Source organism: Xenopus tropicalis, chromosome 6, assembly GCF_000004195.4.
Source record: "Xenopus tropicalis strain Nigerian chromosome 6, UCB_Xtro_10.0, whole genome shotgun sequence".
NCBI lineage: Eukaryota > Metazoa > Chordata > Amphibia > Anura > Pipidae > Xenopus > Xenopus tropicalis.
This window is the reverse complement of record NC_030682.2, coordinates 112,270,543-112,297,911: the sequence shown is the minus strand read 5'-3', so window position 1 is coordinate 112,297,911 and position 27,369 is coordinate 112,270,543. Positions and strand designations below refer to the sequence as shown.

The 27,369-nt window shown below is 39.8% G+C and overlaps 1 protein-coding gene across 1 annotated transcript in view; it reads left to right on the top strand.

Moving 5' to 3' along the window:
- The window catches only part of ccdc178 (coiled-coil domain containing 178), a 153,884-nt gene that overhangs the window by 86,598 nt on the left and 39,917 nt on the right, over positions 1-27,369 (top strand). Inside the window, exon 18 of the mRNA XM_004915647.2 lies at positions 13,689-13,838. Within this exon, the coding sequence (XP_004915704.2) occupies positions 13,689-13,838 (150 nt within the window). The remainder of the gene's footprint in view (positions 1-13,688; positions 13,839-27,369) is intronic.

Genomic DNA, 27,369 nt, shown 5'->3' with positions numbered 1-27,369 from the left:
CCCCCCCAGAGCATGATGCTGCCACCACCATATTTCACAGTGGGGATGGTGTGTTCAGAGTGATGTGCAGTGTTAGTTTTCCGCCACACATAGCGTTTTGCATTTTGGCCAAAAAGTTCCATTTTGGTCTCATCTGACCAGAGCACCTTCTTCCACATGTTTGCTGTGTCCCCCACATGGCTTGTGGCAAACTGCAAACGGGACTTCTTATGGTTTTCTGTTAACAATGGCTTTCTTCTTGCCACTCTTCCATAAAGGCCAACTTTGTGCAGTGCACGACTAATAGTTGTCCTATGGACAGATTCCCCCACCTGAGCTGTAGATCTCTGCAGCTCCCCCAGAGTCACCATGGGCCTCTTGGCTGCATTTCTGATCAGCGCTCTCCTTGTTCGGCCTGTGAGTTTAGGTGGACGGCCTTGTCTTGGTAGGTTTACAGTTGTGCCATACTCCTTCCATTTCTGAATGATCGGTGGAACAGTGCTCCGTGGGATGTTCAAGGCTTTGGAAATCTTTTTGTAGCCTAAGCCTGCTTTAAATTTCTCAATAACTTTATCCCTGACCTGTCTGGTGTGTTCTTTGGACTTCATGGTGTTGTTGCTCCCAATATTCTCTTAGGCTGATGCCACACGTGGCGTTTTTACGCTGCGTATTTTCTAATTCTCTCGGCGGCTGAAAAACGCCTGATATCATCATCCATAGAAATAACTTGAAAAGACGCGAAGCAAACCACACAAAGCGTAAATACGCTAGAAAACGCCTTAGCACGGATTTTTCAAGCGTAGGCTGAAATACGCCAGTACTTGCAAAGCAAGCTATTCCTATGTATACGCAAAGGCAGCTGCCAGACCTAGCAGAAATACGCAGCGTTTTTTGCTATTTCACACAATTAGCACCATGGCAACGGGATTTGCTTACGTCACCAGTTCTAGGCTGAAAAACGCCATGTGTGGCTTGTGCGGCGTTTTTAGGCTGAGAAAAAACGCAGCGTAAAAACGCCACGTGTGGCATCAGCCTTAGACAACCTCTGAGGCCGTCACAGAGCAGCTGTATTTGTACTGACATTAGATTACACACAGGTGCACTCTATTTAGTCATTAGCACTCATCAGGCATCGTCTATGGTCAACTGACTGCACTCAGACCAAAGGGGGCTGAATAATTACGCACACCCCACTTTGCAGTTATTTATTTGTAAAAAATGTTTGGAATCATGTATGATTTTCGTTCCACTTCTCACGTGTACACCACTTTGTATTGGTCTTTCACATGGAATTCCAATAAAATTGATTCAAGTTTGTGGCTGTAATGTGACAAAATGTGGAAAAGTTCAAGGGGGCCGAATACTTTTGCAAGCCACTGTAAAAAGCTGTAAAATAAAAGTCCCTGTCAATTTAAACATGCAACTCAAATTCTTTCTTATATTAAAACATTCATACTTCATCATCTTATAAACTTATCTAGAAACCTCAGCTGTCAATCGTACTTTGCCTTTCCCACCTACTGTATATGCCTTAGGCATAGAGGCTGGACAGGCAGTTACTTTGACTTTCCATTCTGCAAGTTTTTAGATGTCACTTCCCTCCTCTCATTCCCCCTACATCCTCATGGTCTGTGCAGCCTGTGCATGGGCATGTGTATCAGGTCCCTTATTCTGGCACATACACAAGATTTTGGGACATTGCAAAGTTTACTTTCAAAACCCCACACTTCCTAGCCTTACGGGTTTTATGCCCATATGGCACTTAATGGTACCTGGTCCCTGTCTGCTTGCTGTGATTGGGAATTCCAAGACTGAAGGAAACAAATATTTCTATAATTTATTTTGTGTAAGTAAAGATTATTTTAATTGACTAGCACAATAGAAATTAATTTGGAATGGTTTCCTAGGATGACAGGTCCCTTTTAAAATACCAGCAGAAACATACAAGATACTTATATATCAACTGTAAATCTTTGTTATCTTTCTAATGTGCTTTTTATTCAGTTATCCTCTGTAGAACCTACACCTTCAGAAATATATGACAATTTGTTTTAGATTTTTTTTATTCATGAGCCACACCAGCATGTAAAAAGTGTTGGGGAGCCACACAGGCATGAAAAAAGTTATTGGGGGCGCCAAATAAAAGCTGTGATTGGATTTTTGGTAGCTTCATGTGGCCTGCAGGAGGCTCTGCTTGGAGTAAAACTGTGTCTCTGTGCTTCCAAAACAATCCAGAAAATTGCCTGGGGATGTTCCCCTGTGGTTTATTTGTCTTGCCCCCAAAATCTTGTGTTTTCACTTTTGACAAATAAACCCCAGGGGAACATCCCCAGGCAAGTGCTTCCATGTGCTCATATATTCCACAGTTCTTCATTTAGATTCTCTACCAGTTTTCTAGACTCTATGCAGTCTTTTAATATATACCTTTTAGTGCACAACATGGTCCACATCTAGTTCTCCTGTACACAGATGGGTTTTTGGTTTCTTGGACCATCTCTGGCAGCATCTACAAAGATAGATTCACACTAAAGACACCATATGTGGCAAAACATCAAGTAAGAAAGACAGTGATGGCTGGAGTTCAAGGACCACAACATGCTGGAACTGCCACTGACATATCTTTGGTGGAGTTCCCCAACAAGAGTGCTTTTCTCAAACACACCTGTAATGAATAGACATTTATTTGTACCTCATAATGGTTTTGCTTCCCACTGTTTGAGCTGTAAGGGATCTACATTGCTTTTCTACCCTTAAAAAAATAGACCTGCACTTTCCACAAGATTCCTCTGTAATGGATCACCAAACCTTTATTCCAATTGATTAACACTGCTTCTCTTCTGCTCCCTTTAATCAACTGGTACTTTGATTAGTTCCCACATTATGAATTCACAATTTCTCTCTATAGCTCCCTTTTTGGTGGATAAACATTGATTGTTTACCATGTGAAATGCACTGCTATAATGTCTCTAGCCAAGATAGTATGTTGCCATGTGCATAAACAGTCTTGAACCTGTCTTATGATCTACTCAAAATAAATAATTCGCCACCAAATTTTTTAGCGCAATGTAACTCTTCATTACTAATGGAAAAGGGGGGACATAATAAGATGCTTAGAAATGATAGGGCTTGTTTACATTTGGATGTGCTTTTTACAATTTCAGATGCAAATTACCAAATTTTATTCATGATGCATGTTTACTCTAATAATTCCAGCATAATTGAGGCCATGTGAGGCTTTGCACCCACCACAATTGTGGCCTGTGCATCAAAACAACTGCAATTGCATGTGGTAGCAAAGTGAATTCAAATGGTGGCCAACATAAAATATGTCACTTTAAGCACTCTGCTAAAATGACATATACGTGTGGATCTTTTGCCACAAATCTCTACGCCTATTGACGCATCCCACTCTGTGAACCTTGCAGTTACCACCATGCCCAGGACAGCAGTAGCTTCAGAGTTCCACAGCATCATTGCGCACAGTTCAGCAGAAGAGACAGGACAGCAATGGTGCTTAGCGTTATATGGAAGGGGATGCAGAGGATGCCATTCATTAAAGTACCTTTATTAAATGGCATCAATAAGCACAACATTTGCATCTATTCTAGCATGACCACACTTTTGCTCTGGTACGAGTTTCATAGAGACTTTTCCAAGTGGTTCTGTGCTTGTTATTCGTCTGCCTAGCTGCACTATCTGGGGTTTACTATCTGCTGCTTTGCCCCATTCCACACACAGCTCTCAGCATGCCACTGTGCCATAGCCAGGGCCTGAACACATGCACAGTGTTTATATATACCTAAATACATTGTTGTCCATTCAGTTGCTCAGCCATCTGTCCACCCTAGCCAGCCCCACACGGCAATCATGTGGGTATATGGCACAATACTAGGGATGCACCGAATCCAGGATTTGGTTTGGGATTTAGTCAAGATTCAGCCTTTTACAGCACGATTCGGCCAAATCCACGCTCCTGGCCGACTGAATTCAAATCCTTAAATTCACGTGACTTTTTGTCGCATAAACACAGCACTCTTTAACCCTTTTCAGCCGAATCCTTTATGAAGGATTGGGGGTTTAGCTGGATGCAAAAATAGTGGATTCGGTGCATCCCTACTATATCCTGCATTACTGTGAGATTATAAACAGGCCATTAATGTATTAAATTGTAATTACTGCTGTTGGGCTCCAGGCCCATCTTCACTTTACAGTGTGTGAATATGTTCTTTTCACAAACACATTATGAAGTGATCATAGTGTATTATACAATGTGCTAAGATTGCTTTTAACAAACATCATATAGAGAATTTCTCTATTTTATTTTACGTGTATTCCTAACCATGAGCATTGTTCTGATACAGCCCCAGGTGTACGGGTAAAACAGCAGAATATGTGTTTTATATTTAAAAGATGGTGCAAGAAAGTTTTCTTTTTTAGGTTTGTTTACTTTAGTTTTGGGGGATCTTATTTTAGATGTAGTATTAGCAGATGGCGTCTTGTAGGGGTTCCACAATTTCTGTTATTTAGGACTTTACTAAACTGTGATTTTATCCTACGTGTGATTGGAACAGATGTGATCGTATCAGGGTTCCACTTCTTTCTGAGAAATAAAAAATGCAGTGATTTGCTGTACAGTGTGACTTTACTTTGTGTAGATTTGTCTACAAAGTCTTTTTTTTGTACGGCAGAAAATACCCTCAAGCTCTAAACCATTATAACAGAGAGTTAATGTTTTATTCTGTATTAATCCCATTAAACCCTCTTAATATTAGAGCATGTGTTACTTTATAGCATTAACTAGTGTCTTGCACTTAACAGTATTTCCACAGTTTATGACACTGCTTACGGCATTAACTAACAGCTGTTTGAATTAAATGAGCACTTAAGGACCCTGTTCATTAACTCAAAAGTTTCATGTGTTTTTAATTCTTTATTCCAATTGTATTATTGCCCAACAAAAAGGGGCTTTATTAATGTTTGCCACTGCCACTTGTGGACTGTCATTATATTATAACTATGTATTTTTAAATCTGTCAGTTTCTGAAAATGATATATCCTGCAACTTCATGGCAAGGCAATTTCCAGTACAGCACAGCTTTCCAGACATCTTGTTATGGAAGTGCTATTGTTCCTTATGCTGAAGACAGAATTAGACACTGAATTTAAATTCTTTGCTTAAAACATTAAACGCAGAGTGCTTTAATACAGCTAGTAAGACATTTGACACAGGAAATCAAATATATATTTTATAATACAACATTATTTGAGTGATGGCTTGCTATATTTATAGTTTAACTATAAAGCACCAAGATTTTGTAGCAAAGCTACAATAAACAGAATCAAACCAAAGCAAAGAGTCAGAGTGCTATGAAGAGAAAAGAGGCATAACTGGTAAGATAAGAAATCCTCTGCACTCACCCATTAGCAATATATATAGGACATTAAGACATTCTGTGCATTAAGCTACTAAAAAATGCCCTTTCCTTTCAACAAAACAGGTAGTTTAGACTGGCAAAAAGGCAGCCAGTTTAAATCAGTGAGAATGTTTCTTCACCATTAGTGTGGCAAGAATGTTCTGCCTTATAATGTGATTATGGCAAATTACTTTAATGCATTTATGCAAATCTCTGTGTATCTTTAAGGTGCTAGATAAATAAAATAATGTTTGATTTAAAAAAAAAAAAAAAAAAGGGGTGGTAATCAGAATTCTATAAAATTTAATATGTGGGATTTCTCTAATACGATTTGTGGTACTTTTTCAGATTTATTTGGGTAACTGAGAGAATAGTAGTACAAGTATGGGATCCCTTATCTGGAAACCCATTATCCAGAAAGTTCCAAATTACCGGAAGGCCATCTCCCATAGACTCCATTATAAGCAAATAATTCTAATTTTTAAAAATGATTACCTTTTTCTTTGTAATGATAAAACAGTACCTTATACTTGATCCCAACTAAGATATAATTAATCCTTATTGGAGGCAAAACAATCCTATTGGGTTTATTCAATATTTAAATTATTTTTAGCAGACTTAAGTTATGGAGATCCAAATTGCAGAAAGATCCCTTATCCGGAAAACCCCAGGTCCCGAACATTCTGTATAATAGGTCCCATACCTGTATACAATTTTGACCAGAATCACTGGACTTTAGGGCAGTTCCACCAAATATGTAACATTGTTTCTTCTTGACCACATTTTTAAAGCAGTTTTTGCTTTATTTTGTTTAAAGGAGAAGGAAAGCCTAAGTCACCTGGGGGTGCCAAGATGTTAGGCACCCCCAAGTGACTTAAATCGCTTACCTTGTACCAACCCGGGGTAGCAGCAAGCGATTCCTTCTTCCGCGTTGGAGCGCTGCGCATTAGAGTGAAAAGCCGAACTTTAAAAGAAAAGTCGGCTTTTCACTCTAATGTGCATGTGCCGGCCCAGGGAATTCCCTGCAGAAGAAACGCGGAAGAAGGAATCGCTCGCTACAGGTACCCCGGGCTGGTGCAGTTTAAAAGGTAAGCGATTAAAGTCACTTTGGGGTGCCTAACATTTCGGCACCCCCAAGTGACTTAGCCTTTCCTTCTCCTTTAGGCGAGTTGGCTCCATGTACCATCCAAAAGGTCTATAAAAGTGATTTATCGAAGGTGCTGTGAGAAGTAGAATAGGTTTTGAAGATGGGGGGGAAAGGGCCTAAAAACAAGCCTAACAACCAAAAAATACATTAAGGATAACAATGTAAGGAGTCATGTATAACAGCAAGTGCACTGATCAAATAACAATTTTTGATATGGTGTGTGCACCCTATACTTTTGGAGCAACTGTGCTGTGGTAATTGACGCCAGGGTGCTGTTGGAACCCTGGGAGTACTGCCTGGTTCAGAGGTGGTGGTAGCTGCAGGGTTCCCCTGCATTAATAGGTGCAACTGCACTAGTTCAGAACAACAAGAAGGAAGAACTGAGCAGGGCCTAGCACAGCTATACAGAAGTGCAACAAGAACCTATTGATGCAAGTAACTGAATCAGATGAGATTGAGAGTAGAACTGGTAAGGCAGGATGACTTTGACATAATTTGCCAGTTTAAATATATTAGGATCGGGAAAAATCTAGTAGGTACTTTTGTACTTGGAAAGTCCAGTGAAGAACAGATAGACTTTCTGCAATACCAGTAACTGGAAAACACAAATGATACTGTTGGGCAAAATATAGCATACAAAATCCTCCTACTAACCTTCACTCCTCTGCTCCTCACTACATGTATTCACTTGTCTCCCTGTACATTTCTCTCTTCTTAGAGTCACTAGGGCTTTTTTACATTTGCACACACAGTGGACAACTTGCACTTTTCCCTGCAGTTAGTTGTGTCTAAAACCACTTTCATTACTTGCGCCAATATGTGCCTGTGTTGGGGTGACTGAATGTATCCTACTGTCTTTTTACGCCATCCACACCCACTCCCATCTCTTATCTTAAACCTTACTGTCTCACTGTTCCTTACCTCTGGAATTCTGTCTCTGAATCTCTCTGTTCAGAACACTCTCTCAATCTTTTCATAAAGAAAGTCAGATCCTACCTTTTGAAGCACGAGAACACATCTCGTCTGGTATATTTATACTTATTTATTATTATAATGTTTGTCCTCGCTGTTTGTGCTTTTCTATGCTGTAAGATTGTACAGTGCTGCTGTGTATCAATGTAGTGCCTTATAAATATAGTTATACATACATTTGGTATTAGGACTGCTATGAACTAAAGTTCATCTATATGATAAGTTAGCTAAAGGTAAAGTGAAAGAAAGTTTGCAGAATATAGCTACCAGTGACGGGCTCAATGAGATTACCTGTAATTATGTTCTTCTTAGGATGGTGGTAATCTCAAGCTCCTGCTATAAAACCAGGGAGCACAGTAGTTTGTTGGAGGTTAGTATCACTTGTTAATTTGATCAAGGCTGAAGTTTACGAAGGATAAAGTAAACAATGCAAACTGCAGACACCATCAGTTTCCTATGGTCAGTGAAGTGTGCTTTGTTCCATTTACACTTCACAACAACATCTGATGGGCTTTGTCAGTGCTGCACAGAGTAATTAAACCTGAAATCAATAGCAGGCATTTGTCATGTTTACAGCCGCTCTTTCTGCTGGGTTAAACTCATCAGTTTAGTGCCGTTCTGTTTTACTGCTGAGACACGCTCCATTATTTCTTCAGGTACAGTTGAGATATTCAGTTACAGTACATGTCCAATAGTTTGAATACGTCAGTAAGATTAAAAGGGGCAGGTAAGATGAACATTTATATTTAATTTATTCTCTTCATTCTTTAGAGCTTCATTTCCATCTTTCTTGCCTCCTACTCTTTTATCAAAATATTAATGCCTCTTCTCTTCAAAATATATCTCCTTGTTTAAGATATCAAGGTGAAATCATTACATAAACAAAGGCTAGAGCACACTCCAGGTTTCAGTGCACAACTCCTTGTAATTTGTTTGGGGGAGTGAATTACAGGGTGTTTAACCTACTGAGTAACATAGCATGGTGAGCCTCAGGTTGACAAGTTTATATATGATGGTTAAAACAATGTGTAATGTTTAGTTAATTAGATTAGTATTGAAAAAAAAGATTTATTTTCATTTAAAAGAAAAGTTATGCCCACTATTTATAGCAGCATAATTGATTATATTTTATTCTATTTGTGTGCCTATCTGCTTCTTCTAGAACTAGACTTGACTAGGGGTTCTTACCTTAATCTCTAAGTAATAATGCTTTATAACCCTGTAGCCAGAGGAGATAAGAAAAGGAAAGCCATTAAATATTCCCTTGGTTTATATATCTCACTATATTGTAAACACTATACAATAGTGCTGTGCAGTTATCTGTTAGCCAAGGACCCAGTTTTTGAACAACTATTTGTTGAAACATATTATTTGGTTTATTCTCTTGTGTCTCCAACTGATTTGACCCCACTGTTGGTATATAAAAGAATCATCAGACAGTAGAGTTGATGAATAACATGGCAATGGCATTTCAGACCACTAAAGGTCCCCATACACGGGCCGATTCTAGCTGCCGATATCGGTCCCTTAGACTGATTCGGCAGCTAATCGGCCCGTGTATGGGCACTACCAATGGGCCTGCCCGACCGATATCTGGCCTAAAATTGGCCAGATATCAATCAGGCAGGTTAAAAAATCTATTCAGATCAGGGACCGCATCCGCTCGTTGATGCGGTCCCTGGACCGACTTTGCCTATACCCAACGTTATAATTCGATCGTTTGGCCCCATGGCCAAACGATCAAATTAGCCTGGATTCTCCCGATATAGCCTAACCGTAGGTGGGGGATATTGGGAGAAGATCCGCTCGCTTGGCGACATCCCCAAGCGAGCGGATTTAAAGGTGTATTGACACCTTAACTCTTTTAGTGGTGAGCCTGAGCTAGAATTTGATGATATCAAGATATTGGATTTAAACTTGAAAATAAGGAGATGAAAAGTGTCTTGAATTCAGAATTAAATTTAGACGGTAGAATCAAGAAAAAAACTTTTAAGATGAGCTAACCAGAGATTTATAAAATAATAACTGCCAAGGCCTATGTCATATGATTCTAGATAGAGTCAAGTCAAATGCCTTAATATGCTATATGTATACGCCATAGAGCTGTCTGGAATTGTAAGTTGACATTATAACTAATGATGACATTGCCTGCATGAGGAAACTTTAAGGGACTTTGGAAAACTGAAGGGATGTGAATGCCTTTCCAGTGGCAACACCTATTGTTCTTTGTGGAAAGGCATTTCAGAGTAGTTAGTCACTGGCAGTAGAAGAGATCTGTTACGTTAATGAACGTAATATTAAATATAATTATGGCCAATAAATTAATATTAGGAATGAATTATTTTCACATTATATAAATTATTTTTAATTCATTGGCTGATAATACATTTATAAGTATCATTCTTCCCCAGTGCAATCACTAATTTTCGCTGCTCATGTTAAAAAACTTCTCATCTCGCTCACTGTATGTAACATGTATGCGATAATATGTGCAATGATAGAAATGCTCACACTTTAGTAAACCTGCTGTTGCTTTTTTTCTGGTGCTGTCTATCACATCTTAGTAAATAGATGCCCAAGTCTGCTTAGTCCCCAACTCACTTATCCTCTTTACGCCCTTTAAGGCTGATGGCCCACGGAGTGAGTTAGTCACCTGCAATAGATCTCTGCTACCGTGGGCGACTAACTGCTCTGAAATGCTTTTCCAGCCGCAACAACAGGAGTCGCTGGTGGAAAGGCCTACACATCTCTTTTGCTTTCCAAAGTCCTGCAAAGTTTCTTCCTGCAGGCAACTTTGTTCGACTTAGTAAAGCTGAAGCAATGCCGATGTTGTTGCCAGTGGAAAGGCATTTTGAATTGAAGCTGAAGCGATGCCGTTGTTGTTGCTGGTGGAAAGGCATTTTTGAGTGGCTAGTCTCCCGCAGTAACAGAGATCTGTCACAGGCAACTAACTTGCTCCATGGGCCATCAGCCTTAGGGCTTACTATTGGGTATTTGTTCTGGTTTATATTAGGTCACCTTCTCCGTTACAGCCTGCTCAGTTGTTTCTCTTTAATGATGAGTAAATCTGTCCTGTTTTTTACAAAACTGCTGAAAAATTTGCGAAATGGCAAAAAATTTATTTTTTGACACGTGTGACTTTTTTGATTCGACTGCAACTTTTTTTTTTATGTGACTGTAACACAACCGCTACTTTTTTTGACATGACCAAGACTTTTTTCCTCACTTGGTAAATTTTTGTCATTGTGAATTTTTTCACAAAAAAAATTTGATGTGCCTTATAAATAAAGTTATACATACTTACATACAATGACAAAATGTGGAAATTTGCAGCAAATCCATGCCTGGCAAAAAAAATTTGCTCATCACTATTCTTCTCAAACATAAGAAATGTATCAACTAATGTATCAAATTAGAACAGTTTACAAAGTCGGTGGCCCCCCACAAAGCTGCCTTAGGGAGAATGTAAAAAATGGATCTTTAAATTTTAATAGTAGAAATAAAAAATATAAAGCAATGGGAAAAAGCAGTCTGAAACCAGTTGAACTGATAAAGGGATTATGCTTAGCAGGGCCAAAGATAAGAAATGTATTAACTAATGTATTAAATTAGAACAGTTTACAAAGTTGCGCTTTACATTTTAATAGTAAAAATATAAAGCAATAGGGAAAAAAGCAATCTGAAGCCAGCTGAAATGATAAAGTGGTTTGTAAGGTGAACAAACAAGATAGGGTGACCAGATCACTTCAGGGAAAGTTCAGGGACAGGGACAATTTCAGCTAGCAGAGCTGAACTGATTGCAGTTAATTTTAAATGCATTTAGTGCTGCCCCACAACATGTATTTATTAGATGTGTCCCTGAATTTTCACCCATCTCTAACATATTTCCAATTGTTCTCCAGGTTGTTCACCAGCTCACAGGCTTATCATGACATCCCTCTACTGCCCAGTCCTCTCCATTCAGTAGCTACCTGCTTTTTTACCATTGCCCTCCTGATACCAACTTCTCTTATTGATTTATTTTGGCTGCGTCTGTTTTTATCATCTTTAAATGTTGCATATACTCAGTCCTTGTATCAAACATTCCTCTCTTACTTCTGTTTTCCATCTTAGATGCTTGCAGTAACTCGGGACTAAAAGAGTCCAGAATTTCATGGAGCACCCTGGGCTCACAATTATCAAGCCTTCTCTCTCTCGTAACCTGTGTCTGTCATGTTCTTGTGTCCATTCTGTTTAAAGTCTGCCTCTCAGAGGCACAACCCCTGCTCTTACTGACATCTTTGGCCCTGAATAATATTGTTGCTCTTTTCTGCCAAAAAGTTCTCCACCTTCATCATTGCAATCGAAGATAAATGTATCGCCCATTGCATGGCTGTGTTGTGCCTTTTGCACAACTTTTAACCCACAAACTAATGGCAAAATGTGGACAGTGATCCAAAGAGTACAACAGTACTTCTGTTATTTTGCCTGTCATTAGTCAGAATTATTAGGGGTCATTCATAATGTTCCATGCAGTGTGCAAAGTGCAATTAAAGGCCACAATCAACTATTTTTTTTTACTTTGCCCACTGTGTGGGGCTTTGTGTAAACAGCCACAGGCTGCAGACAGAGTGCAGACAGAATTAGGCCATGCTAGATTCAAAATGGGTGTTCTGGGGGCACATAGGTGTCTTCCTCTCCTGCATGTGCAAATTAGGGAGCAGAAGGAGCTGCAGCCCAAAGGTAGGCAGTAAGGACAGGCTGGGCTGGATATCCTAAAGCAATAACCCTATGGGGAGCAAAAGTCCTGTTAAATGAGCTCTTGCAGCCCTAATTGCTCATAAACTTGCACCCCCTGGAGTTTTTAATGACCCCTAATGCATTTGCCATAGTTTCCACATCATAATTTCTTAGCGGAAACATTTGGCTCTTGTGCAGTAAGTTCTGGTGGCCTAAGGCCATCACTGTGATAGGCACACATAAGGTGGGCATGAGGTTAAGGGAGCAGGTCAATGACAACTGGAGGTTATCTGATGCCATCAGGGGCAGAGCAGCAATATTGGGGTGGTTTGGTGATATTTGGGGTCTGGTTATGTCATATGTATCCCTTGAAGGGATATATCATTTCCATGGGCCTTCTCTTGGTCAACCCTAACACCTTCTGGTGGATGTCTGATTTTATATTTAAAGGGCATGTCAACCCAAAAATAATGTTTTGCATAATGAAAGAAAACATAATTCTAAGCAACTTTCCAATATGAAATAATTAAAAATTTGTAGTGCTTTAAACATTATTTGTAAATGTAATTGCTATTGAAAGCAGCATTTGCTGAACTCCTGGTTATTACATTTTAAACAGTGTTGCAAAGGTCTTGCTCCTCCAGCAATACAGGTCTGTCAGGCTGCTGCCTTGTGTTACAGTGTTTCAACAGTCTGAGCCACCAGGGCAGAGAATAGAAAAGGACAGGCAAGCACTGCTTCTAATAGCAATTATAAATACAAATAACTCAAAAACCATTACAAACTTGTAATAAATGTATATTGCAAAGCTGCTTAGAATTTTGGTTTCTTTTATTAGGCAAAAAATTATATTTTGAGTTGCCTGATTCATTGCCATACCATGCTTGTGTATTCTTTCAAGAATGATTATGTCTGGCAATGTAATTTACAGTGAGGCTCAAATGATATTTATGCTGATATATTATGAAGTGTGGTTACAGAAATGCTTTCAGATGGGAACATGTAAACAGTATTCTTCTAGTTTCCTAAATTTATACATATTTAAAAGGATTGTTCAACTTTAAGTTAACTTTTAGTATGTTATGGAATGCCCTATTCCTAGTAATTTTGCAATTGGTTTTTATTATTATTATTTATTTTTTATAGTTTTTTAATTATTTGTCTTTCTCTTCTGACACTTTCCAGCTTTCCAATGGGCGTCACTGACCCCAGCACCCAAAAACTATTGCTCTGTAAGGCTACAATTTTATTATTATTGTTACTTTTACTCACTTATCTTTCAATGAAGCCCCTATGCATAAAAAAAAATTACCAAATGCAATTGCATATTGTCTCAGAATATCAACGTCTACATCATATTAAAAGTTAATTTAAAGGTGAACTTCCCCTTTAATACATAAACTAAAAATTACATTATATCTCATATTGTATGTTTTAATTATAACTTTACATTTTAGGCAATGCTTGAGGCTTCACTTAAAGAAAACCTACAGTTGGCTAAAGACTATCAGACACTGCAAATGCATTCATTGAATGAAAAAGACAAACTATCTGTCAGCTATGAAAAGCGGCTAAAAGTGGAATCCTCCTTGCGAGACTACTTACAGGTAAATGTAGGCTTTACTTATATTTTCAGGGTGTACTTTCTTTATTATTCTTTCACTGGTAATTTTAGATATAACAGAGCATATTTATTAAGTTGGCACAACATACAAAGGCACTGCCAGCAGAGACGGACTGGGCCGCCGGGACACTGGGAAAAAACCTGGTGGGCCCCAGCGGCCCAGGCCCAATCCCCGCACAGCACTATATCGAGCTGCAGGTCTCCCTCCCGCCTCCCCTGACACACTGAAGGTAAGTTAAATTTAGGCACGCTCAGGGACAAACCTGGTTTGTCCCTGAGGAAGAGCACAGATTGTGCTCGAAACGTTGGAATTTTTTCAATAAAACCACTTTTTCTTTTGTATCAAGTCCCTATGTGTGCGGCACTCTTTCTATTATATTTTTGTTTTTTGACCTGCACCAAGGGCATTTGGATTTTATAGGGTGTGCTCCTCCCTGTATACTATATATATATATATATATATAATATTTTTTCCAAAAGTGTTTTTCAAGAAATAAAAAGCTCTCCAGATTTTAGGTAAGGAGTTAAACAAACTCCCTTCAGAATCTTTTCCCAATCACAGTGCCCAAATTATAATAAATCAGCTTTATTATGTAAAGAAATCTCTTTGTTTAGGGGATTTAAACTCACAGATAATGTGTTGCCTAATAAAAGAAAATGTAATTCTGAGCAACTTTCCGATTTGTTAAACAAAACCCAGTAGTTTTTATTTTATTTGTAAATGTAATTAAAAGCAGTTTTTGTCTGTCCCTTTCTGCACTGCTAGTTCTGTCTCTTGAAACAATGTTGCAAAAGTCAGCCCCTGCATGCTCCTTCACAAGTCCAGCAGTGTAAAACCATCCTCGGTGGGGGAGACACAAATCCGGAGGGCCAGGGTGCACATCCTGCAGCTGGGCCCAGCCACAGTTAGTTACGCCACTGCAGGTCTGTTAATCAGCTGGCTTCTGCTACATTGCTTCAAAAGCAACAAGGCACCAAGGTAATATATAGAAAGCACAGACAGCAGGGCTGTCAAATTTGAGGCCTCGCACAAGTTATTTATATGGGGCCCCCCATGAACGCAAGCAGGCAGTACCAATATTTTGGCCATGCCCCTTGTGTATGCAATTTAAACAGCTGATTCTACTCTATAATTAGCAGTTCATATAAAGAGTTCCATTAATTAATGTGCTGATTAACGGTTAGTTCATTGGGGGTCAGTGGAGTTTGCCCTAAGTTTAACCCTTTCCTACCTACATGCCCCTGCTCTGTGCTGTCATTGCTTGACATGAATGTTACATACGTTTTTGCAAAGTTACGCAAAATGCGTAAGTTTATTGGCCCAATAACTAGCCAGTAGCAGTTCACAAAGATAGTAAAAATAATTATTGTGCTAATATATTAATTAGGGGTTTAGTGGAATTTATACATAATTAAATACATTTCTTTGAAAGTAGCATGCTGTGGAGTCCAATAACCAGTCATTTCCCTGCTGGAAAGTTTGTGTAGGAGATGCTTATATAATTCAGTAAATAGCTCCAAATATAAACAGCTGATTTTACTATATAATAAGCAGTTCATATAAATAGTTAAAAAGAATAATGAATGTGCTAATAAGTCAGTTCATTGGGGCAGTGGAATTTACCTTAAGTTTTCACTGGTAGTCAGTGGAGTTTGCCCCTGTCTGCTCCTGTCATGCTTCTCTCCATTGTATTTAGCTTGAAATGCAAGTTACGTAAGTTTCTAGGCAGTTTTTCTTACATAAATTACATACACTTTGACGTAACTTTATATGTAACTTGTGAAATGTGTGTAATATTCTACCGTATGGAAGAGGATTTTATTGGGCCTGGCACAATTGTACCCCCTCTCCCCTGATGGTGGCCCTGACATACAGTATAGATCTGCCTATAGTGAAAATGTTATCTGCTGATGTTCCTTGTGGGCAGACACCTTGCATATCCGCAGATGAGGAACTGAGGGGAGCAGCAGCAGCAGCTCTTTGTAATTTGGGGGCCTCATTTTTTTTCTTCAATTTGGGGCTTCAGTTTTCAGAAATGGGACAAAATGCATAGTGAAAAAAATAGTACTGATATATTCGGAGGGCCTACTCCATGTCAGAAATTGCCAAATTGGCAAGTTTAGCAAAGCATAGGAAGCAAATCCACTGACATTAAAAAAATATGTAATTTTATAAAAAGTGTATTATTTCCCGTCACTTTGATCCCATGTGTCCTATGTACTTAATAAATAAAGAACTTATTTTGAAAAAAAAGAAATACATTTGAGCAAATCTGTAATCTTTGTTTCACGGTAACAAATGGTTTGAAAGTTAAAAAAAAAGTGTAAAAAGAGAAAAAATGGCAGTTTTATCAAGTATGCTACAGCAATCTTTCTATCCTAATATGAAACTATAGTAAGGATCATTGCACTAATGCAAGAGGATTTGTGATAATGTTGCAGAAATTTTTACTGTCAAAACGGAACTGCAGTGTAATGACTTCTGTTATCATGGCTTCTAATAACTATTCAGCATAAATTGACCCCACATATGTTAAAATGATATACTGTCAGGCACATATTAAGATTAAGGAGACAGAAGATACGGCAGGACTATATCGCTGTATACACCTGTCTGTGTACAAATCCAGCCTCCCCAGTGAGTGTGCAGCATGAGCTGGTGGGGAGCAGGGGGGTTATTGTGTGTGCTGGGCCCCTCTACACCACTGCAACAAAGCCAGTTTTATTTTTTATACATTTGTAGCACGCAGGTTTCAGATTATGCAGAACAGATAAGGTTGCTATAAACAGCACAACATTGGTATTGATTAATCTATTGTCCCACTTACCAAATATAAACCATATTATTCATTTTGGCTGTCCATATGGCCAGTTAGTTAGCATTAGTTTGTTTGTTACTATCAAATTACAGAAATTTCCATCTGTTTAAAGGAGACATATCATATAAAAATTAAGAATGTACCAGTGAATTATACTCCTCTTAATATAGAAGGATTGTGCTTAAAAAAATAATTCTCTGGATGTGCAGGGGAGCCGGCGGCTCTCAGCACACTGCACTGTAGGATGGGAACCAATCAGCAGCTAGGCTGGCCTGATAGTGACCTGAAGCCTGTCTGTGCTTGTGTGAGTGCAGGGCTGTGATTGGCTCTCCCCCTCCTACTGTGCTTTAGGCAGGGACCTTTAGAGACACGCCCACCCTTCATTTAAAACACAGGCAGAGACCTGATTTTATCTATAGGGAGCTCCAATAAAGGGGCCATTTTTACAGACTGTATTCAATTTTAGCCCAAAGTGAAACCAGCACCATATATTATTCATAATTCCCTACAAAATTAGTTTTTTTTTTCCATGTATCCAATATGTTTCCTTTAACAAACTTATTTAACTTATATAATGTAATACTTATATAATGTATATAATATGATATAATTATAATATATAATATATGGTATTAAAAGAGAAAAAAAGGTAAAAACTAAGTAAGCTTTATCAGAAAGGTCTATGTAAATACAGCCATAATCACTCACAGAAACACTGCACTGACTTCTCTGAAAAAAGATTAGTTGTGTCTGTAATTCCTGTGCCAGAGACATACAGCTCTCTCCTCTCTCCCCTCTCCTGCTCCCCCCTCCCTCAAGAATGCTAAGAACTCACTCCCCCCCCCCTTAGGAATGTGGATCTGAGCCAATTGGCAGGAAGCTGACTCATAGTCTAACTAACTGAGCATGTTCACTTGGTCTGGGTCTTGGTGCAGGAGTGAGGCATTATGGGAACTTTCTTTACACAGTTCAGTGTTTTTCTTCCTGTTTGGCTTCTGATCATCTGAACAGGTGAAATATGGGGAGACTTAAGGGCACTATTGAGATAACTGAAGGTATGCCTGCAGCTTGAGATTAACTCTTTATTAGCCTTTCCTTGTCCAGAAATGTAATAAAAATGGTTTAAAGGAAAGGTATAAATATTATTAAATGGTAAAATGTCACTATCTTGCATATGAAATAAAATGGTACTTTTTCTGATAGGATAATGCATCATTCATAAGCGTTGCAATTTTCCCTTTTGGTTTCCTGGTAAGCAGGCAAAGTTTTGGCACTGCATGTTACATACCAAACATCCCTTCCATCCTTTAAAGCAGTGCTGTCCAACTTCTGTGGTACCAAGGGCCGGAATTTTTCCAGCCTACATGGTGGAGGGCCGATAATTGTTAATAATAGTTTTGAAACTGCACCCACTTTAAACCATATCAGTGTTATCACAAGAGCTTTTAAGACCATGCCCACATTAATGGTGGTAGCGCAGCAAAACCCAAATGGTTGGTGCTTACATAGTTACATAGTTACATAGGGTTGAAAAAAGACCAGTGTCCATCAAGTTCAACCCATCCAAGTAAACCCAGCACACCTAACCCACACCTACCAATCTATACACTCACATACATAAACTATAAATACAACCACTAGTACTAACTGTAGATATTAGTATCACAATAGCCTTGGATATTCTGATTGATCAAGAACTCATCCAGGCCCCTCTTAAAGGCATTAACAGAATCTGCCATTACCACATCACTAGGAAGGGCATTCCACAACCTCACTGCCCTCACCGTGAAAAACCCCCTACGCTGCTTCAAATGGAAGCTCCGTTCCTCTAATCTAAAGGGGTGACCTCTGGTGCGTTGATTGTTTTTATGGGAAAAAAGAACATCCCCCAACTGCCTATAATCCCCTCTAATGTACTTGTACAGAGTAATCATGTCCCCTCGCAAGCGCCTCTTTTCCAGAGAAAACAACCTCAACCTCGACAGTCTCACCTCATAGTTTAAATCTTCCATCCCCTTTACCAGTTTAGTTGCACGTCTCTGCACTTTCTCCAGCTCATTAATATCCCTCTTAAGGACTGGAGCCCAAAACTGCATTGCATACTCAAGGTGAGGCCTTACCAGGGACCTATAAAGGGGCAAAATTATGTTCTCATCCCTTGAGTCAATGCCCTTTTTTATACAAGACAGCACTTTATTTGCTTTAGTAGCCACAGAATGACACTGCCTGGAATTAGACAACTTGTTATCAACAAAAACCCCTAGATCCTTTTCCATTAAGGATACCCCCAACACACTACCATTCAGTAGATAGTTTGCGTTTATATTATTTCTACCAAAATGCATAACTTTGAACCTCATTTTCCAGTTTGCTGCCCAGTTATCTAATTTTGTCAAATCGCTCTGCAAAGCGGCAGCATCCTGCATGGAACTTATAGTTTTGCACAATTTAGTGTCATCAGCAAAAATAGAAACAGTACTGTCTATGCCCACCTCCAGGTCATTAATAAACAAGTTAAAAAGCAAAGGACCAAGGACTGACCCCTGCGGTACTCCACTAACCACACTGGCCCAATTAGAAAATGTTCCATTTACAACCACTCTTTGTACTCTATCCTTCAGCCAGTTCTCTATCCAATTACAAATATTATGTTCTAGGCCAATATTCCTTAATTTGATCATTAACCTTCTGTGAGGTACTGTATCAAACGCTTTAGCAAAGTCCAAGTAGATGACATCAACTGCCATTCCAGCATCAAGGTTCCTACTCACCTCCTCATAAAAGGCGACTAAATTAGTCTGGCAAGATCTGTTACGCATAAAACCATGCTGGCACAAACTAATAGTATTGTGAACTGCAATGTATTCAAGTACCCTATCCCTTATTACCCCTTCCAAAAGTTTTCCTACTACTGATGTCAGACTAACAGGCCTATAGTTTTCAGGCTGAGAACGGGATCCCTTTTTAAATATTGGCACCACATTAGCAATCCGCCAGTCTCTCGGCACCATGCCAGACCTCAATGAATCCTGAAAAATTAAGTGAAGAGGTTTGGCAATCACAGCGCTCAGCTCATTTAATACCCTGGGATGAATCCCATCCGGCCCTGGACCTTTGTTTACCTTTACATGTTCAAGTCTCTTTTGAATTTCCTCCCGAGTGACCCATGCGTCAGTAGCTAAATTACTAGAACTGGGCATATTACAAGGGAAGCCTTCATTATCTGGCTCCTCAGATGTATAGACAGATGAAAAATAAGAGTTCAAAATTTCAGCTTTTTCCCCGTTCTCATCAACCAACGTACCCCCCCGTGATAATAAAGTTCCCACCCCTTCTTGCTTCATTTTTTTACTATTCACATAATTAAAAAATAATTTTGGATTCTTTTTACTCCTAGCTGCAATATCCCTTTCCATTTCTATTTTAGCTTGCTTGATAGCTTTTTTGCATGCTTTATTTGCTTCCTTGTACCTGATGAAAGTTTCTGCTGTCCCAGCTAACTTGAATGCCCTAAAAGCACGTTTTTTCTTACCAACCTCGACAATAACACTTTTATTCAGCCATTAAGGTTTTGCTTTGCGATAAAGGTTTTGCTTTTACTGTAGGGATATCAGCCTTCATTCATATGTGAAGGAATTATATTATGTCATATTAAGACACACCCTTAAATACATATGCCTCCTCCTCCCCTGTGGATAGCACAGCAACCCCCAGCATATAATTACACACCTTAGGTACCATATAATGACTATTTCCAAATGCAAACAAACTCTCAGAACAAACCCCTGCCAGCTTCACCTCCCAAAGGCAGCATATGGAAGGCAGAGTATGGCACACACAGGCAGCATAGGGCAGGCAGAGTATGGCACACACAGGCAGCATAGGGCAGGCAGAGTATGGCACACACAGGCAGCATAGGGCAGGCAGAGTATGGCACGCATAGGGCAGGCAGAGTATGGCACCCACAGACAGCATAGGGCAGGCAGAGTATGGCACACACAGGCAGCATAGAGAAGGCAGAGTATGGCACACACATACAGCACAGGTCAGGCAGAGTATGGCACACAGGCAGCATAGGGAAGGCAGAGTATGGCACGCAGGCAGAGTATGGCACGCATAGGGCAGGCAGAGTATGGCACCCACAGACAGCATAGGGCAGGCAGAGTATGGCACACACAGACAGCATAGAGAAGGCAGAGTATGGCACACACATACAGCACAGGGCAGGCAGAGTATGGCACACAGGCAGCATAGGGAAGGCAGAGTATGGCACGCAGGCAGAGTATGGCACACATAGGCAGCATAGGGCAGGCAGAGTATGGCACACACAGGCAGCATAGGGCAGGCAGAGTATGGCACATACAGGCAGCATAGAGGAGGCAGGGTATGGCACACACATACAGCACAGGGCAGGCAGAGTATGGCACACAGGCAGCATAGGGCAGGCAGAGTATGGCGAACAGGCAGCATAGGGCAGGCACAGTATGACACACACAGGCAGCATAGGGCAGGCAGAGTATGGCTGCCTGCCCTAGTATGGCACACACAGGCAGCATAGGTACCATATAATGACTATTTGCAAATGCAAACAAACTCTCAAAACAAACCCCTGCTAGCTTCATCTCCCAAAGGCAGCATATGGCAGGCAGAGTATGGCACACACAGGCAGCATTGGGCAGGCAGAGTATGGAACACAGGCAGCATAGGGCAGGCAGAGTATGGCACACACAGGCAGCATAGGGCAGGCAGAGTATGGCATACACAGGCAGCATAGGGCAGGCGGAGTATGGCACAGACAGGCAGCATAGGCCAGGTAGAGTATGGCACACAGAGTGTGGCACACACAGGCAGCATAGGGCAGGCAGAGTATGGCATACACAGGCAGCATAGTCCAGGCAGAGTATGGCACACAGAGGCAGCAAAGGGCAGGCAGAGTATGGCACACAGGCAGCATAGGGCAGGCGGAGTATGGCACAAAGGCAGCATAGGGCAAGCAGAGTATGGCACATATTGTTTTGGGGTTTTTGTGAGGTTTATAGGTGTGTTCTACCCCAGTGTGCCATGATCCACATGCTTTATGTTTATTGTTATTGACATGATGAAAGGTTTCCTCATCATTTACTGTATGAATAATGTCATCATACTATATCTATCTATATCATCTATCTATCTATGTTTGTGTATATTTATGTATATATATATATATATATGTATAATATATATATGTATCATATAGTAAAGGAGAGCGAGAGAACCTGATATGCCTCCTTTTCAATTATAAGACTTTCTCCTTGCTGAAATTGAATAGCAATCTTCAAAATACCCCTTTGTTTACTAATTTTATACTTTCCATCTAATAATATTTCTTGTTTCTCTAGTTCTAGTATAGATGAAACTATCTGAAAAGATTTGCTATTAGCTTCTTTTTCTATAAAAAAAAATTAAATTTCGGGATAATCCTACCTCCAGAGCTTATTCTGTTCCTGGCCATTGACTGTGACAGTGAAAGGCTCATCTGAAAGCACTGGAGCATCCAATCTAAAAGCATAAAACATATTACATTTCATGAAAAAGCTAATTCAGATTGTTTAATTCTAGTAATATTGCCTCTGTCACCTTCAAAATCAAAATGTTCTTTCCTGTTATTATAAGGAAAACAACCAAATTGCTAGAAAATCCATTTGAATATACAGCTGCCTTATGTTGCATACTAATTTGAGCAAAATGCTCCTTCTTTCTCAGCAAGCACTGTTGAATGCACCATATTTTTATTCTTTATAATTGTACTGTGTTTTGTACTGGGCAGTCCTCTTACACTAAGCAGAACCGGGACAGTAGTTGTGGGCTTCTACCACACCTCAGTAGATAAGTAAATGTGTCAAGTGCAAGGAAATTATTATAATGATGTATAAATAAAATGATGCTTGTTTCACTAACCCTTAAAATGTGCAAACATAACTGTACATCTCTGCAGTGGTGCCTCTTCCTGATTTGTCTGGAATCAGACACATTGCTGTTCTCCCCTGTATTGACATGTAGGACAAGATTAATTTCTGTGAGAAAAACATAAATTACTGAGTTTAGAGCTTAATACATAAAAACTCACACTCACAATTCCTATGGGATTTTTAGAAGTGTATTTATTAATGGGTGAAAGTTAGAGTTCACCATTGGATAAATACACTTCTAAAATCCACTAGGAATGAATAGAGCTTGGGTGGGTGAGTTTTTATGTATTAAGCTCTAAACCTGCATTTTGTTAAATCTGCCCCTTAATATTTTCCCAGTGTTTAGATGGAGTATATCATAGATTCCAGCTAATTAAAGATACTTGGAGATGCTTGACCTAAATAATGGATGTCTTTTGGATATACTACACCTAGGGGCACATTTACTAATCCACAAGTCCGAATGGGAAAAATTTGGATTGGAAACGAACATTTTGCGACTTTTTCGCGTTTTTTTTGTCACCGGTATGACTTTTTCGTAAATTGTCGCAACTTTTTCGTAGCCGTTACAACTTACGCGAATTGTCGCAACTTTTTCGCAGCCGTTACGATTTGCACATATATTGTCGCGACTTTTTCGTATTGAGTGCTCGTAAACGGTGGGCAAACCTTTCAGACTTTGCATGATTTTGGAAGCCTCCCATAGGACTCAAGGGCACTCTGCAGCTCCAACCTGGCCCAAGGAAAGTCTCCCATAGGGCTCAATGGCACTCTGCAGCTCCAACCTGGCCCAAGGAAAGTCACGATACTGAAGCTTGAATGAATCCGAAACTTGGCGCAACGGCTACGAAAAAGTCGCAACAATTCGCACAAGTCGTAATGCTACGACAAAGTCGCAACAATTTACGAAAAAATTGCAAAATACCGATCATTACGAAAAAACGCATTCGGACGCTTTTCGGACGTTCATGGATTAGTAAATGTGCCCCTAGGGTTGCCGCCTGGCTGGTTTTGAACTGGACTGCCTAGTCCACACAGGCTGTCGGGGTCAAAACTGCCTCTTCAGATTTCCAAAGTTGGAAATCTTTAGCTTCCATAGATACTCATCTTTGTCAGTCCATTCGTTAATGATACCACTCCATCTTGATCTCCTACCAAGCTATCTAAGCTTGAGACATAACATAAGCACTCCATCTTAGCCCACATCTGTCTCTCAAATCTTTGCTGGTAACCCCATAACCCCTCTAGTATCCACAGACACTCCATTGTATATATCCCCTGTAGCAATTTTAAATATTACCCCCCACATAGCACCCCATACAGAAAACAGCCTTCGCTGTAGGATTCAAACTGGTTCCTTCATACTGTATCTCTGGCTTTCCCCTTCCACTGTCCTGGCATTAGTTTTTACTGTTTTTGCCGACTGGAGGGCACTGCTGAATATTTAATGAATCACAAGGGCTATATTATAGGTTTCAATGAAATCCAATTTCAGTCTCTGTTGTAGTTATTCAAACAAAAGTCTTGTGCCATTAGGGATTTACTATGTAATGGCCCAGGGCATTTCATTGGAAGGATTATGTCAGTCAGAAGAAGAAAACTGCAGAAGGAAATTATGAAAGTGGCAGCACGAAGTAGCTGATTTAATAAATGGTTTGGCAAATAAAATCTGTGTGGATAGATGAGAGTAGATATATTCAGTGGATAAGGTGAACATGGGAGAATAGACAGCAGAGAATATTATTTCTGTCCTCTGCTTGAGGCAAACTCTTAAGGTGGCTAAGATCTTCTCCCGATATCTCCACCTACGCGTGGGCGATATCAGCAAATTTCATCTTGAATGGCGGGTATAGGTGCTGTCGGTTCGGGGTCCGCATCAATGAGCCGATGTTCCCAATCCGATTGAAAAATCAAACCTGTCTGATCAAGAACTGCCCATTTTCAGGCACGTTTATGGCCACCTTTTCACTAAGTTCAACTGGAGAATGAAGAATAGTACCGAATGTGGACTGGGTTTGTTATTATTAATAAGTATACTATAGTGATCATTAGTGATGAGCGAATCTGTCCCGTTTGCTTTTGGCGGAAAATTTGATGTGCGCAAAAATGATGTGCGTCCAAAAAAAAAGTTGCACGCATCAAAAGATGACACACGTGTCAAAAAAATTACACATGCAACAATTTTTTTTAAGCATGCAACAATTCATTTCAACTTGGGCAACAATTTTTTGTTATGTGCTGAATTTTTTTGCTGCAAATTTTTTTTTGCAAGTAAATGGTGAAACGTGGAAATTTGCTGTGAATCCATGCCTGCCAAATAATTTCACACATGTCTGGCTGGAGAGAGATCAGTGTTAAGGCTTGGCATGAGAAATTTATAGCAGGAAAAGTGAGCTTTTGCATGGGATATCCTCTACACAAACGGCAGACCATGTACAAGAGTACTTAGTTGGTGGGATTTATTAACACCAGTATGCTAGGGGTTTTAAGGGGGCATGGAGGTCAATAGTAAAAGACAGGATAGAGTTATAGGTATTGACAAGTGAATAAGAATTGCAGGGCATAGAGAGTGGAACTGAAGTGGAACTGAAGTGTTAGTTAGGGCAGATACAATAGGTCAGTAGCGTAACTACTCCAAGTCTGGACTTTTAGCTAAGTAATAGATCAAGAAGGAGAGGAAGACACATAAAAGGTTATGAGATGATGGTCTGAAAGTGGAGATGGATTGATGCTAAATGTGGAAAGGGTTTGGCTTTTGGTGGAGAAAAGATCAGAGAAGGAACCATCCATCCAACTTCTGTAGGTCAAAGAGGAGGCTACATATGTATTTATTTATTATCAAAGTGCTTAAAGGAGAAGGAAAGGCTAGTAAAGAGTTAATCTCAAGCTGCAGGCATACCTTCCATTGTCTCAGTTGTGCCCTTAAGTCTCCCCATATTTCACCTGTTCAGAAGATCTGAAGCCAAACAGGAAGAAAAAACGCTGAGCTGTGTAAAGAAAGTTCCCATAATGCCTCACTCCTGCACAGACACCCAGACCAAACTGAACATGCTCAGTTAGTTAGACTAGGGGGCCCATTTACAATCTGACGATTTTTTCGTAGCGTTACTACTTGCGCGAAAAGTCGCGACTTTTTCGCAGCTTTCGCGCCGAGTACGAAAGATTCGGATTCATTCAAGCTTCAGTATGGTGACTTTTCTTGGGCCAGGTTGGAGCTGCAGGGTGCCATTGAGTCCTATGGGAGGCTTCCAAAATCATGCTAAGTCTGAAAGTTTTGCCCGCCACTTACGAGCACTCAATACGAAAAAGTCGCGACAAGATACGAGCGCATCGTAATGGCTACGAGAAACTCGCATTTTTTCGCGCAAATCGTAGTATTGGTAACCAAAAAGTCGCGACAATTTCCGAAAAGTCGTAAAGGCGCCGAAAATTCGCAAAAAATACGAAAAAGTCGCAAAATGTTCGTTTTCCAATCGGAATTTTTCCAATTCGAATTCGTGTCTTAGTAAATGTGCCCCTAGGAGTCAGCTTCCTGCTGATTGGCTCAGATCCACATTCCTAAGGGGGGGAGTTCTTAGCATTCTTGAGGGAGGGGGGAGCAGGAGAGAGGAGACAGCAGAGAGCTGTGTGTCTCTGGCACAGGAATTACAGACACAACTAATCTTTTTTCAGAGAAGTCAGTGCAGCATTTCTGTGAGTGCTTATGGCTGTATTTACATAGACCTTTCTGATAAAGCTTACTTAGTTTTTACCTTTCTTTCTCCTTTAACCCCACAACTTTATATCTAGCTAGCCAGTTTCTTACAATGCAACTTGAGCGACCTAGTGAAACAAGGGTAGAATGAAGAAAGCGCCCAAGGCATATAACAAGACCCCCAAAACTAGGGGTAGCAGACAAGTGGTATGTGCCTAGCACCGAAGAGGCACATGCCTCTTCTGCTTACCCCTAGTTCCAGCCCTGGCCAATTGCATGTTTTTGGGATATGAGATCAAATGGACAGTACTGTGTAGCACAGTAGGTAAAACATTGTTGCACAATTTATCAGTGTAATCATCTGCTTTGGAAATATCCAGTCAGCCTTGAAGGAAGTAATAGTTCTACTTGTTTGCACCCTGTTAAAATGAAATAAGCTTTCTCTTGCTCTGGGTATTCTGAATCCATGCAGATCTGTTATTGTTTGCTTATCTGCATTGCTAATTATGGCTTCATTATTTGCACAATAATACCTCTGATGACTGTAAAAATATTGTACCATGTATACTAAAGAGCTAATCGAACATATATCAAAAGAATCTTTATCTTTTGTCTAATAAAAGCCGTAAATAAACTAATGGCACATCTACAAACGCTAGCACAAGTGCAAAGCTCTAAAATGATTACAGAATTGATCACACATTGATACTTTTGCTATTGGCATCCAGATATCAGGCACCAGCTGCACTGGAAGTAAAAAAGTTGATGAGGGCACCTTAACATTTACACATTGCACTTATTCTTGCATTTGTAAATAAGCGCTGATAGTGTATATACCACAATAATAATTTAATACCACAATAAAAATAAGTATATATGTACCAGTTCAAGTTAGTCAAAATTATTGTGTTACAATAAGAATAAGGCAATACTCAATTTTCTGTAATTCTGACAATATTAATCACTGAAAATAGTAAAATAATAAACTGTAGAATGAAATGATGTTCCACATACATTTATTGTACTGGGATGCAGGCCTTCTCAGAAATGTTT